At 30.5% G+C, this 16,285-nt stretch overlaps 1 protein-coding gene across 1 annotated transcript; it reads left to right on the forward strand.

The window, feature by feature from the left end:
• Positions 1 to 3,384: 3,384 nt before the first annotated feature.
• On the forward strand, positions 3,385 to 4,913 carry LOC101506553 (uncharacterized). The gene has a single exon (XM_004506376.4). The coding sequence runs from the start codon at positions 3,560 to 3,562 to the stop codon at positions 4,772 to 4,774; it is 1,215 nt and encodes a 404-aa protein (XP_004506433.1). The 5' UTR covers positions 3,385 to 3,559; the 3' UTR covers positions 4,775 to 4,913.
• Positions 4,914 to 16,285: the final 11,372 nt, after the last annotated feature.

Consider the following 16,285-nt stretch of genomic DNA (forward strand, 5'->3'; position numbering starts at 1 on the left):
ATTGTTGGTTAATGGCAGTAAAATATATTTAAACTCTAAAATAATGCTCTATTGTAACCTGACCTTGTTGAAAACGAGAGCGTCCAGATTTTATTGTTGAATGAACATCGTTGAGATCAGGAATCTGAATATTATATTTTTCACAAAAAGTCTTCACTTCAGTAAATAATGTATTCCAATCATCTTCTCTCAAGACTTGAATACGAGACTTTGTTGTTCCAACCAAACATATGGCATTAACTATATCATCTTGAAAAAAGAATCAATTCTTTTACTCTTCTTCATCCTCACAAACTTCTCTAATACAAATAAAAAAAATTAAATAAATCAACATATAGAACCACTTGAATTGCCATTATGGTTGTATTCTAAAACAAAGAGTTGCATTCTAATGAGTTGCATTCTAAAGAGTTGCATTCTAAAACATGCAGATGTAGAAAAAATTCAATGATGCAAAACACATTTAAAGAACAAATGCATCTATTATATATCAAATTTTTTTAAATGCATCTAATATCAAGTAAATTACAACTTATTTATGTTTCTTTGTTCTAAGCAAACTAAAAAAACTCAAGCCTTTAGTGTTTGATAGAAAACTCTGTATATCTTGTTCAATAAATCAACCAATTTAGGAAACATGAAACATCTTTTTAGACTGTGAAGTTTAAATGGAAATAAAAATCAAAACACCTTATATGCAACAACAAAAACTCTGTAACATAACATGCATTACAATTTAGAACAAAACAATGTCTTGTTTGTAAACCTAATTTTCTATCGGCACTAACATCTATCAATTTATATTTTGATTCACTCAACAATTGTAACAAGAAAAGAGGGATAGATATTAATTGAGTTGATAACAATGGCATAATAAAGTAAGTAATAAACAATTATGATGATGAACGAAATTGAGTGATGAATTGAAATTGGAAGCCGAACCTTTTGAAGAACGATCGAGGCAATGAGTTGCATTCTAAAACATGCAGATGTAGAAAAAATTCAATGATGCAAAACACATTTAAAGAACAAATGCATCTATTATATATCAAATTTTTTTAAATGCATCTAATATCAAGTAAATTACAACTTATTTATGTTTCTTTGTTCTAAGCAAACTAAAAAAACTCAAGCCTTTAGTGTTTGCTAGAAAACTTTGTATGTCTTGTTCAATAAATCAACCAATTTAGGAAACATAAAACATCTTTTTAGACTGTGAGAATTAAATGAAAACAAAAATCAAACACCTTATATGCAACAACAAAAACTCCATAACATAACATGCATTACAATTTTGAACAAAACAATGTCTTGTTTGTAAACCTAATTTTCTATTAGCACTAACATCTATCAATTTACATTTTGATTCACTCAACAATTGTAACAAGAAAAGAGGGATAAATATTAATTGAGTTGATAACAATGGCATAATAAAGTAAGTAATAAACAATTATGATGATGAACAAAATTGAGTGATGAATTGAAATTGGAAGCCGAACCTTTTGAAGAACGATCGAGGCGAGGCGACAGAGGCGAGCAATCGAGCACATATCGAAAATTGGTTGGAATCTTCGCAGACAGAGGCGAGGCGAGCAACCGAGCATAGATCATGACACAATGCAACAGAGTGAGTCATGGAGCAGCATCGGCGATTCTGGAAGCAAGACTCAAGAGGGAGAGAGAGGAAATTAAGAAGATACAGATTTTTGAATTTTAAGTATTATTGTAATTTTCTAATTTTAATAAATACATTTTTATCATTTTATCTATACAATTTTTTTTTTGTGGCCGCATCCCCTACCATATGCAAGATCCGCCTCTGCTCTTTATTGTACATTCTAAAACGTAAAATGAGGGATGAAGTATCAATATACATAGATAATCCTAGAAACTAAAATGGAGTCTAATCATATTAGCATTTATCAATGATATCGAAGGTGTGGCCCTTACATCATTGGGTAGTAGAAATAACCACTGCATCACTAATTGAATTGTACTTATATTTTAATACACTTAAAAACAATGTCTTTATATTATATTATTTTTAAAAATTTACACCCTCTAAAAAAAGTATACGCAAAACGAAAATTTTAAAATTTTATATATTTAGTCAATTAATAATCTCAATATATCAACTTTTTAATTATTATTTTTATTCTTATTTTATTCTAAACAAAGTAATACTTTCATATATTTTTCTTCTTTTTTGTTAGGATGGTTTCTTTGTTCATGAATAATAATCACAACCAAGGTTTTAAATTGGACTCATGGAACCCCATTACAGTCACATAATAAATGTAGTTAAATGTGACTAGTGGAACCTGAATTACAGTGACATAATAAACATTAAAAACCCCGATCAAAAACCTTGACCTCGTGATCATGATTAGATTTTCTTGTTAGTGTTGGTGCAAGAATTTTTTTAGCTTCTGCTCCCACTGATGCACTTGCACTAGCAGAGAAGGATCTTAAATATTGGGTCACGTTCAATGAAACATTATATCAGCATGCAATCCACGTGGAGAAACAAGAAGTGCCTAAAACCCCAGAAGGCATAAAATTTCTGCATTGGAATCACCTTACGTGGAAGAGTATGTAAAAGAGAAAATAAAAACAGTTAATAATTAAGTTATTTTAATTATTTGACATAACATATACTATTTGGGAGGGTTAGGTACTGATTATTTATTAGTGTCACAATCTCCCAATTATAATTCACCACCACTCCTTTGACCCTACTTATTTTCATTTGTGCCACCCTTTTCTCTCTCTTGTGGACCCCATTTCCTACTACCAATTCCGAGTGCCCCTTTCTCTCCTATTTATCTTACTCTTTCTGTCTCTAATATTATATGTATTTTTTTTAGTCAAAAAAATAATATATGTTTTTTACTAGATTTTTATTTTTCCCCCAAAGTTTCGGTTGTTTTACAAAACTAAAAATCAAAAGCATCCACTAAATGGATTTTAACTTTATTATCAAATTAAGGATAAAACCCGTTAAAATGTAAAAAGAAAGTGTAAAAAAATTTATTAATATAAATTCTGAAAAAGATATATTAATTAAAAAATATCATCTTATAAGTATAAGATGTTTCCTTCCTCTTACAATAAATCTCGCATTAAAAAAAATTATTTTAAAATAAATATCATATTTAATATTTTTTTACTTGTAATTTTTAATTATTATTATATATACTATTCTGAAAATATTAATTTTACTTTATTATTATCATAATAAAAACACTTTAATAATTAATTAAAAAGAATAAATTAATAAAATAATTATTTTTATTCTAATTTTATATTTTTAATACATGCACAAAAATTTTAAACCACTTTATAATAGCGAAGAAGTAAGTACATCTTGAAATAGAGAGTACTAAAGAAAAACTGCAAGAAAAAGTAGATACTCATTGATTTATCTAATGTCTCACTCTTTCTTACTCTTACCCTTAAAATATTGCATAAAGAACTAGACCTAGAAAAGCTTTCACAAGTCACACAAACACAATCAACAAACTTTAACAAAACCAAATACAAAGAGAGAGTGTGGAGAATGGGGAATAACAAATTCAAGCTATCAGATATGATTCCGAATGCTTGGTTTTACAAGCTAAGGCAAATAGGAAGAGGAAGAAAGCAAACAACAACACTCTCAAACAAGAAAAAGCATATTTCTTCATTAACCTCAACAACACTAAATTCTTCAAAACCAAATCAATGCAATCCTAGAAAATCATACTATTTCACAAGAGACCTTAACCTTAACCAAAACAAAAACAACAACAACACTAAATTCTTCACTTCACCACCATCAAACAGCCCAAAAACAAAAACAAAACAAATCAACAACAATTTCTCTCTTCATTCACCAAAAAAACCACCCAAAAACAGAACAAGAAAAAGAAGAACAACAACCTCAAAAACATGTTCTTCACCAAAACTTGTTACTTCCTCTGTCTATGCAGGTTGTATCTGTCGCACAGCTCTTGAATCAGTATGGACAAAATCAGATTCTCAATTAGAACACTCTTCTTCTTCTTCTTCTTCACTTGATAGCTTAACTGAGTCAGAATCCCCTGAAACAGAATTCAGAACAGACCGTGTTCTTATTCCAACTGAATCATCATTCGATGAAATGGTTTCATTTTCCATTTCTTCTTGTCCCTGCAACAAATCCAACAACAAAGATATTGATGTTGACAAAAATTCTCTAGCTAGAAAAGATGATAAACTTAAAGGGTATGATGATTCTTTTTCAAAACTTCAACTTCCTCCAATCATTACAAAACTACCCAACAATAAAGAACACAAACCCCTCAAAGAAATGTCTCTAAAGATTAAAATTTTGAAGGAACAACAACAACAACATCAACAACAAAAGAAGAACAAGAAGAAAAATTGTTCTGTAAAGAAACTACTCTCTTCTAACTCTGTTAATTCACCAGGAGTGAAACTTCGTGTAAACTCTCCAAGAATTGCTACAAGGAAGGTTCAGTTTCATCGCCGGAAAAGCGTGTCATCGACGGAAACTTCCGGCGCCTACAGGAGAAGCCTCTCCGGTAGTCTTGCAATAGTGAAATCATCTTTCAATCCTCACAAAGATTTCAGAGAGTCAATGGTGGAGATGATTGTGGAGAACAACATAAGGGCATCCAAGGATTTGGAAGATCTTCTTGCTTGTTACCTTTGTTTGAATTCAGATGAGTATCATGATATTATCATCAAGGTATTCAAGCAAATATGGTTTGATTTGACTGAAATAAGTTAGAGAAATAAATAAATAAATAACTAGTTTCTATTTTTCACAATTAATTAATTAATTTTCTTTCTTTTATTTATGTGTGTTATGTACCTTATGTATGTAATAATGATGATAATAATAATAATAATATATCTTCTACCTTCAATCAAGGTTTTGGATTTCATCAATGTTATAATATGAAAAAAAGCTGCAAAAGATAATTTTTTGGTGGCCAAAAAAAGTGGGTATGCGTACAAATTAATCTAAATTTTAAATTACTTGAAAAATAATTAAATATAGGAAAAAGACATAAATTTTAAATTATTGACTTTTGGGTGTTTATCTAACAAAATTTTAGAGTATGAAAGGTTCTACTTTATGGTTATATCCAAATTTTAAACTGCAGTTATAGTTGCGAATTACAGTCTTCCGACATTATTAAAAAAATTATAAACAAGTATGGTGAATACAAGGGCAAAACACTACGGTTGTAGTTATAGTTTCGTTTGATGGGTAATTATGCTTTTATGAGACAATAGACCTTGAGTAATTGTAAGAATAATCACTCGAGATATAGAGTTTATTTAAATGTCATAATAATAAAATGATAAAGATATAATCAGATAAAGATATGAATTCATAAAAAAAATTGATAAGATTTATCTTATTATGTGTTTGATATCCACTATAATAAAAGATAACATTAATTTTTTTATATTAAATTTTTTGTACATCCATCATCATCACTTGATAGAATATATTATATTTAAATGTAGCATTAACTTTGTAAAACAATTACATATATTAAAAAAAATGCTAAAACAATTAAATAATTAATAAAATAAGCTTATATTTAGACATTAAATAAATATTCATATTTTTTATTATTTTGAATTTTTGAATAAATGTTTCAATTTTTTTAATTATAAGTAATTAAATAATTCTATTTTATAAGTTAGTTAAGTTAAATAAAGATAAACCTATATTACATTTATCCATGTAAGAAAATTATAAATAGTTTTAAAAATTAAATTTGTATACATATATTTTAATCTTGAATAATAATTTTATTTTTAAATATTCTAATTTCAATACATTTTAATTTATTAACTTATATAAAATGATAAAACTACCCTTGTGATAAAATTATACATATTTTAAAAATTAACTATTAATATTTTTTAACTTAAATATCAAATAATGTTGTTTCATAATTTGATATCAATTTTTTATATTTTAAATTATATTTATGAGAATAATTAAATAAATTATTATTTTTTTATCTTAATCTACTAATTTCTTGATAGGAAGTTTAAGTAGAGAAAAATAATATAACTCGAAATTAACTTAACGGTTTATCAAAGACTTTATTTTGTCATGACCTTGTCGGGCACTCAACCATGGACTTCGCTGCTCCGAGAACACTTCCTTGGTCTTACCTAGATACATGATACTCATCTCCTAGTAAAAAAACAACCTATGAAGGAAGCTTCCAAGCCTGCAAAAACCTTTGCACAAATCCTAAGCATATATGTGATGTCCCATTAAGCCAATTCTTGCGTTCGTGTATGAAGGGTGACAAAATGGAAATCACCATCTCTGAAGATGAGTATATTTTCAGCCATGAGATCTGTACCCAATAATTTGCATGTTCATATCAAATGGTCAAAGGGTGAAACACCGATTAAAATTGATTACATGTGATAAACCTATTTTTATAAGATTTTAAAAGGTATTTACCCTCAATTTTATTTTATAGTTTTAATTTTAACTTCTTATTTATTTATGTTGTTTTTGAATTTCGAAAAAACCTTTTGAAAACAATTTATGTCACTGAAAGTATTACTGAGTTGAGACGCGGACTAGGTCGCTCCTTTTAAGACGTTTTGAGGCACTGCCCAAATTATGCAAGGCAAACTATCAACCACGAAGTCCGCAAGATAAAACAGCTCAGATACTCTGTATCAGAAGTTTACTGCACTGTAGAAAAACTGTTCTACAATTACACCATCAATATGACAGTCGTATGACTGCCACTCGTAATATGGCACTAAGGCCACTCGAAAGAAACAGAAGAATATAGTAAGAAGGGGGAGAAGTGAGAAAAACCTTAGATGCGGATTGCTTTTGGTGTGATTTTCCAACTGAGGAGAACTCTCTATTTATAGAGGAAATCCACAACTGGATCTGAGAGAATTAGGGGTCCATTAGAAATGGCATTTGCACTATTATATGTCTCTATGTAGACGACTTACTCATATTTGGTTCAAACATTCATGCTGTGAATAATGTGAAATCATTGTTGAGTAACAACTTTGATATGAAAGACCTCGGAGAAGCGAATGTAATCCTTGGAATCAAGATTACTAGGTCGAAAAAGGGAATTTCTTTGTATCAAGATTACAAGGTTTTCAAATTTTTCATGCCATTGCTTAGGAGCTTGTTTAAGACCATACATAGATTTATCTAACTTACAGACCTTGTCTTCTTGTCCATGAGTTACAAAACCTTCAGGTTGTTCCATATAAATTTCTTCTTCCAGGTCACCATTTAAAAAGGCTGTTTTAACATCCATCTGGTGTATCACAAGGTTATCAATAGCCGCAAGTGATATAAGCACCCTGATGGATATTAGTCTAGTGACCGGTGAGAAAGTGTCGAAGAAATCTATATTTTCTCTTTGTCTAAAACCTTTGGCTACAAGGCGTGCCTTGTATTTATCAACAGATCCATCAGATTTTAGTTTCTTTTTCAAAATCCATTTACAACTTATTGGTTTGCAACCAGGAGGCAAGTCTACCAAACGCCAGGTCTTGTTAGACTCTAGAGAATCTATTTCATTGTTTATAGCTTCTTGCCATAGATCTGCATCCAATGATGACAGAGCTTCTTTAAGATTTGCAGGATCCTCTTCTAAATTATAGGCTATGTATTCTGGTCCATAATCTTTAGCAACTCTTACTCTCTTACTCCTTTGAGTTTCTTTTTCGTCTTGTTTGTTGCTTTTAGTGCTTGTTGTCACAGGAACTTGACTAGGTTCACTGCCCCCACTATTTCTTGATTTGAAAGGGAATTTATTTTCATAGAAGTCAACATCATTTGATTTTATGATCACTTTCGCATTTAGGTCATAAAACCTATATGCTTTGTTGTTTACTGCATACCTAATGAATACACATTCATAGGCTCTACTTGCGAGTTTAATTCGCTTGGGATCGGGGATTCTAACATAAGCCAGACAACCCCATGTTCGAAAATAAGACAAGTTGGGTTGTCTTTTCTTCATTATCTCATAAGGAGATGTTTTGCTTTTAGAATTAGGAACTCTATTCAAAACATAGCAAATAGTCAAAATAATTTCCCCCCACCAGTGAGATGCAGCACTAGAGTTAAGCATAACAACAACAACTAATTCAGTAAGAGTTATATTCTTTCTTTCAGCTTTACCATTCATTTCAGGTGAATACGGTGCAGTAGTTTCATGTATAATACCTTGGGTTTTATAAAACTCATTAAACAAACTAGAATCATACTATGTTCCTCTATCACTACGAAACCTCTTAATCCTTTTACTAACTTGATTTTCAATTTCAGTTACAAAGATCTTAAACATGTCAAGCGCTTCACTTTTATTTTTCATAAGATATACAAAAGTAAAGTCAGAGCAATCGTCAATAAAAGTGATGAAATAACGTTTTCTATTTCTGGTTAGCGTTCCATCAAGTTCACAAATATCAGAGTGTATTAAGTCTAGAGGTTCAGATTCTCTAACTACTGATTTATGTGATCTCTTTGTTATTTTAGTTTCATTGCAAAAATCACATTTTTCGAAATCCTTTAGAGATAACTTTGGAATTAAGCCTAAATTACTTAAGTTTGAAATCACACATTTGTTCATATGGCAGAGTCTAGAATGCCAAATATTAAAGTCACACAACATGTAAGCAGAAGGAGACATTTTATTCATTTCAACATTCAATTTAAACATGCCATCAGTGGCGTACCTTTTCCCAACAAAAATTCCATTTTTAGAAATGGTGTACAAATATGCCTCTATAGACTGAGTAAACCCTGCCTTATTGAGAAGAAACTCAGAAACATGATTCTTCCTTATTTATGGAGTGTGCATGACATCCTTCAGAATTAAGGTCTTTCCAGATGTGAATATTAGTTCTACATCTCCAATACCATCAAAATTAGTGGTGTGAGAATCTCCCAACAACACTTTCTTATCTTTAGTAGCAGTGTATGTTTTAAACATAGCACGATCATAATAGACATGGCGTGAGGCGCTAGTGTCTATCCACCATCCATCTGATCCACCAACAAGGTTGATCTCAATTATCAAAGCAATGAATTGCTCTTCTGTCAGGTTGGCCTGATTAGCAGCGCCTGACTTGTTCCTACACTTGTGTGCCATATGACCCTCTTTCCCATAGTAGAAACAGAGAAAGAGGAGGGGGCCATTTCTAGGAGGTGGGTGTTGAAGGTAAAAAAAATAAGATCTCAATCCAAGATTGATCTTGGCAGTGATGAAGATCGATCTTGGTTTTGTTGAAACAACAATATCAATTTTATCAATATAAAATATGATTGTAAAGCATAAAATAAATAGAGATAGAGATAGAAAGAGAGATCACACAAGGATATATCCTGGTTCACCCAACTCGGGTTACGTCCAGTCCTCACAACCGTGAGATTTTTCACTAAATGTTCAAACCAAGATCGTTCTTGGTTTTCATGGATCAATCTTGATCTTTACACAATTCCTACCCTTCTACCTAGAAAGGATTTCTTCAATTCTACCTTACTGTTTTGGAAAGGCTTTAACAAGTTACCTTTCAACACATGAAACGATTTTTACAATTTACTCAAGATTTGACATAACAACCTTGAGTTACAAAGTGATGGATTTGAGACTATTTAGAATCTTGATATTTACTCAACTCTTGTTTGAGAAATATATTCTGTAAATAGACCTCAGTTGTAAATGATTACAACACAAAGATTAAAACAAAACAACAAACTATAAGAAAGATTTTGAGACACTTGAGTATGATTGAAAATATTGATCTTTTGCTTGGTGTTGATTGTTGTGTTTTGTTCTTCAACTTGCAGCTGCATTTATAGACTCCAAGAAGGCTTATGACAGCTCATGTGACTGTTGGAATGGAACCAGCTGTCATAAAAGAGTTGTTGGATAAATTCTGCCAAAAGCAAGATTGATGAGCTGCATCAGAAGATCGATCCAAGATTCATCTTCTGCTTTGTGATGAACTGGCCTTGAACTCTGTGATTTGTGTCAGTATGTCAGCCTTGAGTACTGCTTTTCTGTTACTTGTGCAGGCTTTAGAATAGTTCAAATCAGTAGTGTACTTTGCTACTTGTAGTCTTGTACTTGCATTTGCTTTTCAAGAGGAATGATCTTTGTGATATGCCTTTATTGAAGCATGCCTTTGATTCTTCAAATTCTGGAATATATATGACTTGGATGGATCTTTTGTTGATTATATGAGAGTATAGGATGAATATTGTTTCCAGGATTGATCTTTGTTTTCCAGAACTGCTTTCTTTGATCTGATTTGTGATGTTTGATTCCTATCTTGTTTTAACACACTCAAATGCACATGTTAAATATCAAAACACTTAGAATCATAATTAGAATTCTTAATTAACTTTTTGTTTGTTTTCATCAAAACATTAAATTGAGATTTTGTCTCAACAGGTGTTGCCTAGCAATTGGGACCTTTGGAGGGTTCCCATTCTTGTTGCTGTTCTTTGAAGTGCGATTTTGATTTTTTTAGTTGTTTGCCATTTGGCTTCAGAACTGCTCCGATGAATTTCTTTTTCTTGTTATTTGAAACAAGAAGAATTTCATCTTTCTTGTCTTGCTTACGAGATTTCTCCTCAATTCTAAGGCGAGTTATCGGACTTTCTCGAAAAAATTCTTTTGTTTTATGCCTAAGAGAATTTTTAAAATCTTTCCAAGAAAGGGGCAGTTTGTCAATAATAACAGCAATCTGAAACTGTTTATTTAGGGACATACCTTCAGAGATGATCTCATGAGAAATTTTCTGGATTTCATGAGACTGAGCTTCCACTGATCTGTCATTTGTCATCTGATATTTGAGGTAGCGGCTAACAGCATACTTTTTGGCTCCAGCTTCCTCAATATCATATTTCTTCTTTAGAGCATCCCAAACTTGTTTAGCATTATTGCTTTCGGAACTGTAGTAATCATACAGATCATCAACAAGTCCATTAAGAATATAATTCTTACATAAGTAATCATTATGTTCCCATTGGGTTAATTCAACAGCTATCTTATCCTTTCTGTTTGTTCACCTTCTTCTGGTACAAAAGGAATGTCATCCTTCAGAACGTTGGCAAGCTTTTTTATGGTTAGAAAAAACATCTTTTGTTGCCATCGTTTGAAATGACTTCCCTCAAACCGAAATGGTTTGTTGTAGTCATAAGCAGAAGAACTTGTCCCAGTAATTTCGTTGGTTGACAGGGAAGTTCGAAAACATCTTAAAATTGTTGTTTTTGAATTTCAAAAAAACCTTTTGAAAACAATTTATGCCACCGAAAATATTAATGGGTTGAGTCGCGGACTACGTCGCTCTCTTTAAGACGTTTCGAGGCACTGCCCAAATTGTGCAAGATAGACTATCAACCACGAAGTCCCCAGGCTAATACAATCCAAATACCCTGTATCAAAATTCTACTGCACTATAGAAAAACCGTTCTAGAATTACACCCTCAATATGGCAGTCGTATGACTGCCACTCGTAATATGGCACTAAGGCCACTCGGAAGAAACAGAAGAATATAGTAAGAAGGGGGAGAAGTGAGAGAAGCCTTAGATACAAAGAGTTTTTGGTGTGATTTTCCAACTGAGGAGAACCCTCTATTTATAGAGGAAATTCGCAACTGGATCTGAGAGAATCGGGGGTCCGTCAGAACGTGTGCCCCAAGATGTGACCCCAGAAACTTACGCTCCAAAGCTGCTGACCGCCCAAAACGTGCGCTCCAAACTTAGGGTTTGACTCTGAGTTTTGACCGGGCAATAAAAGAAACGTGAGACCAAAGATTAGGGTTTTGACCGGGCAAAAAACAGACGCACAATTTCAGGAAGGAAGACTAGATCAGATATGTAATGTTGACTTAGTGGAGGGCAGTTACGTAATTAACGTATCAATTAGAGATAAAACACAAGCAATCAGTTAATTAAAATAATTAATTAATTTTCACATGCTAAAAAATAATAATACACCACGTAGCCAAAGCCAAGGCCGAGACGGACGGACGGCAGCGGAGACGCGTTTGTGGTGGTCAATATTGTTTGCATTCTCCCTCCTTCACAAAATTGGGGTACCCCTTGGGGCCCTCCCCAAGTTCCATACCTCCACCTTATATACCCTACTAGTGTGTGATATCCCTCCTACGTGGGACTTCTCAATTTTTTCAATTAACAACAACCCTAGCTCTCATAAATGTTTTCATTATTTTCAATAAATTTCCATTAAAGCATTCATCATTTCCAATAATTTATTTATTTATTTGTTTATCATATTTTAGAATCAATCATGAGATTATAAAATATATAATTCAAATTAATCAAATCTACTAAGTTTTTAGTGCAAGAATATCAAATTTAATACTCCAAGTGCAAGAAGAAGGTAATTTGTTGCACTCTTCAAGGAGATTGATTTTATGATAAGAAAATATTGTCAGAGAAAGTTGTTCCCAAAGAAGGTGAAGGTTGTTGCATAAAACTATGATGTTCTTGCTATTATAAAAAAAGAGAAAGGGAGGAAGAGAAAAAAAAATCAGATACATAATAGAAGAATTTAGAGATAAAAAAGACAAATACTTTGGAAACTATTTGGAGTTGGAGTAATACATCTCATATTTTAGAACAAAAATTCATACTTTGTTTGGGCTTTATTTCTTTTTTTTTTTAATTAATGAACCCTTCTAGTTTTTTATTTATTTTCTACATGTCAATGAGTAACTAAATTCTCTTCTAAGTCTTTCGTAAATGTTGTAATTAAGATACTTTTTTACTACGTTTTAGTTTTAAATTCTAATTTTACTTTAGATATTTGTTGTTTATCTCAAATAAATTATTATATTATTTTATTTACATATATTTAGGATGACTGACCTTTGTATAACTTAATCAATCAATTGACTAGTTACAACTACAATTTATTGGTAGGTCTATCCATCGGTAAATGTTGAAAGGAAAAGAGTTTGTACTCCCATAACTGAAGATGGTCTTGGATTCAGATCCATTAGGGACATTGACAATGTTGCTAGTCTCAAGTTAGCCTTGGATTTTCTTAGCACCGATCAACATTGGGCAGTACTTCTAAGATCAAGAGTTTTGAGTTAATGGCCTTATCAACTACCACATTGATTCGTCTATTGTAAAAGACAATTACAAATGAAAAACTGATAGAGGTGAATCTATTAATTTTTGAAAAGATACTTAGCTTGAGGAGGTATTGGTCAATATTTTTAATATTAATCAACATAAGCATTTTTTGTTAATTCTAGAGTGAATCATTTTATTAAAGATGGCATTGGCACATTCCTTTTACTTTTCTTCAGCAATTACCTGGTCTTGATTCAATGAAAGGTTGATATGTTGTCATTATCAATATTATTGACACCATTTGGTTTTCTAGACATCAAATTCTCTTTGAAGGAAAGTGCATTTCTTTTCAAATAGTTGTTAACAAAGTTATTTAGTGAACTTCCATTACTGGTAATATCACCATAGCCACTACTACTTCATCCATGTTGTATTTCCAAATTCTAAATAGGATACATTTTGGATCACAATGTGTCTGACATGTATTGATGAGGGACAGTTCCTATTAATATTATAGATACATTTAATAGAAATATTACATTGTACTTTTTTTCCTTCACCGTGATTTTATCCTTTTGAGTTTTGCTAGTAAAGTTTTTTTTATTTATAAAATAATCATTCCCAGTTCACTTTGTTTTATTTGGTTTTGGTCTAGTCCCTCCAAGCTTACTTTTTCCAATTTTTATTGGAGTGCTATAAATAATAGGGAGTGGTCTTAGGAAACCAACATAATTGAGATGTCTTAGTTGTCATATGATGTTTTTGCACTTTGATCTTTGTTTAAAAAATTAATTTTTGACATGTTTGGTGATGTAGATTGAAAATGATTTTTGTATGTAGAATTGATTCTAATTTGAAGTACATAATGTTTTGATTTTTAGTTCAAAATCAATTTGTGTCTATGGATAACCAAACACAAATCATATAAAGTTTTTATTTTCAATTGAAAATGTCAAATGGACTGTAAGATTCCCCGTACAAGGTAAAAATTATTTTTCTTTGTTACGACATTGTTGAGAAAATAAAATAGACTAACTGAGTTTGAATGAGGTAATTGAAAATTCTAGATAAATTAAAATTCTAAGCAATTCAAATTATTCAATTAAATTTCTTTCATTTCTATTTTTTATTTTATTTGGATAGAGTAAAAAAGTTATTCATTCTTTATTTTTGTTGGGATATTTTTATCAATTTATAAAAGTTGAGGATCTGATTTCTAAATAGAGACCAATTTGCAAAATTAAAGAATTTAGAGATCAATATGCAAATTTTTAAAAATCATAGGGACTGAATTGCAATTTTTGAAACTTTAAATGGATCAATGTGTAAATTTTAAAAATTTATAAAGATCAATTTGTAAAATATAGGGACCAATATGTAAAATTTAAAAGAATTATAAAGAGCAATTTGTGACTCATATATTATAAAGAGTAATGAAAGAATTTTAAATTCTTGATTTTTAGGTAGTATTTTAAATTCCTTAAAGTTAACTTTTTTAAAAAATACTTTATAAAATCCCTCGATTTTAAGAAAAATTTAAATTTACTGTCCAAACAATATAATAAAATTTACATAAAAGAATTTAAATTCACTAAAAAAAGTTACATTATCTCTGTTAAAATCCTTCATTAAAACACACTTGCGAACTTTTGGGAAAATGGGAATTCACTGTAACATGTTTCAGAAGTTAATAAAGAGTGTGGGGTCATGGTTATGTATACGTGTGGAAATGGTTTCTACAATGAGATTGTCTCTTTCCTTACTTTGTGCGAATGGAAAAGCAATAAATAATTTGGGGATGTTGGCTTTCTGTCATCTTAAGAAACTTAGCAATAAATTTGCTACTGAATTTCATTACCCTCATGAACCTAAAGTGGTTTAAGAACAAGACATAGAACTGCACAAAATTGTATAAATAGTTGGCAACCAAAGGGGACCCTATCCTGAATCTGAAAAAACTGGCACCTTTTTTCATTAAATTTATATTTTACTTTAAAAATTAATTTCAATATACTGTAGATATAAATTTTTTTATCTTTAACTATTTTTTTCTTAGCGTAATAGAGTCATATTAATCTAGAGTTTAATTCAGAAATAAATAAATTTATATTTACAAAAAAATTTGAACTTAATAATTCCAAATGATATTTACGCATCAATTTGAATACATTACGATACTTTGATATTTTAATATAAAACCAAAATTGTAGTGATTTCATTGAATACAAATATGAAAAAATTGTAAAAATATTATAAAAAAGTTTTACATTATTAATTTCTTTTATTTTAACCAAAAATAAATTGCCCTTCAACTACCAGTTTTTGGATTTTGAAGGGCTTTATTATGCTTATCCCAAAGTCAGACTAGTAACGTAAAAAAACGTGAGGAGAGTTTTTAAAATATATTTAGAATTCTTTAATACCTATATTAATGTAGTAAAATTAAAAAATTAAATGTATCACTTGATCAAGTGGTTGCAATATGTGGCTTGAATGCAATCAGCTAGACATCAAATCTATGCATCTGTTAAGTTATCAAAGGTCACAAACTCTTTCAAGAGTTGTTTTCTTTCACCAATTTATATGAGTTTCTCTATAAATAGAGATATTTTAGAGATATAGATGATGCGACACAAATTTATGTTACATGAGTCAAACTTCTGCAAAACTTTTTAACTCATTTCTTTTTTTCTCTAGTGTACAAGAGTAAATGAATGAACTTTATTCTGTAAACTATTATTGATCGATAGGCTTGATGTGAATGTGCAATTCACTTCAAGGATTTCAAACTATCTTATTGTCGGTTAATTCGTTTGCATCCAATATATATAGATTAGTGGAGGCGAATTGAACTTAAAACTTAGTGTGATACACACACTTTGAAATTTATTTGTGCAACCTTCATCATCATCAATTTTATTTTCTTCTTATTCATGAATTGCAGCATACCTCAAACAAAAGATTCAACAAAACAAAAATATCAAATGCCCTTATCTATGAACTGATGAATAAAAAAATAAAGCTCTCTCAATTTTTTAAGGGTGGAAAGTTTGATTTTCAAAGCTAAAAATTATTGGATTGTTTCAAAAGCATAAACAAACTTTAACCACAAAGCATAAAGTTATAGACTTATAAAGGCTCTTTTGATTTGTTTG

The sequence above is a fragment of the Cicer arietinum genome, chromosome 6 (genome assembly GCF_000331145.2).
Source record: "Cicer arietinum cultivar CDC Frontier isolate Library 1 chromosome 6, Cicar.CDCFrontier_v2.0, whole genome shotgun sequence".
NCBI classification, from domain to species: Eukaryota; Viridiplantae; Streptophyta; class Magnoliopsida; order Fabales; family Fabaceae; genus Cicer; species Cicer arietinum.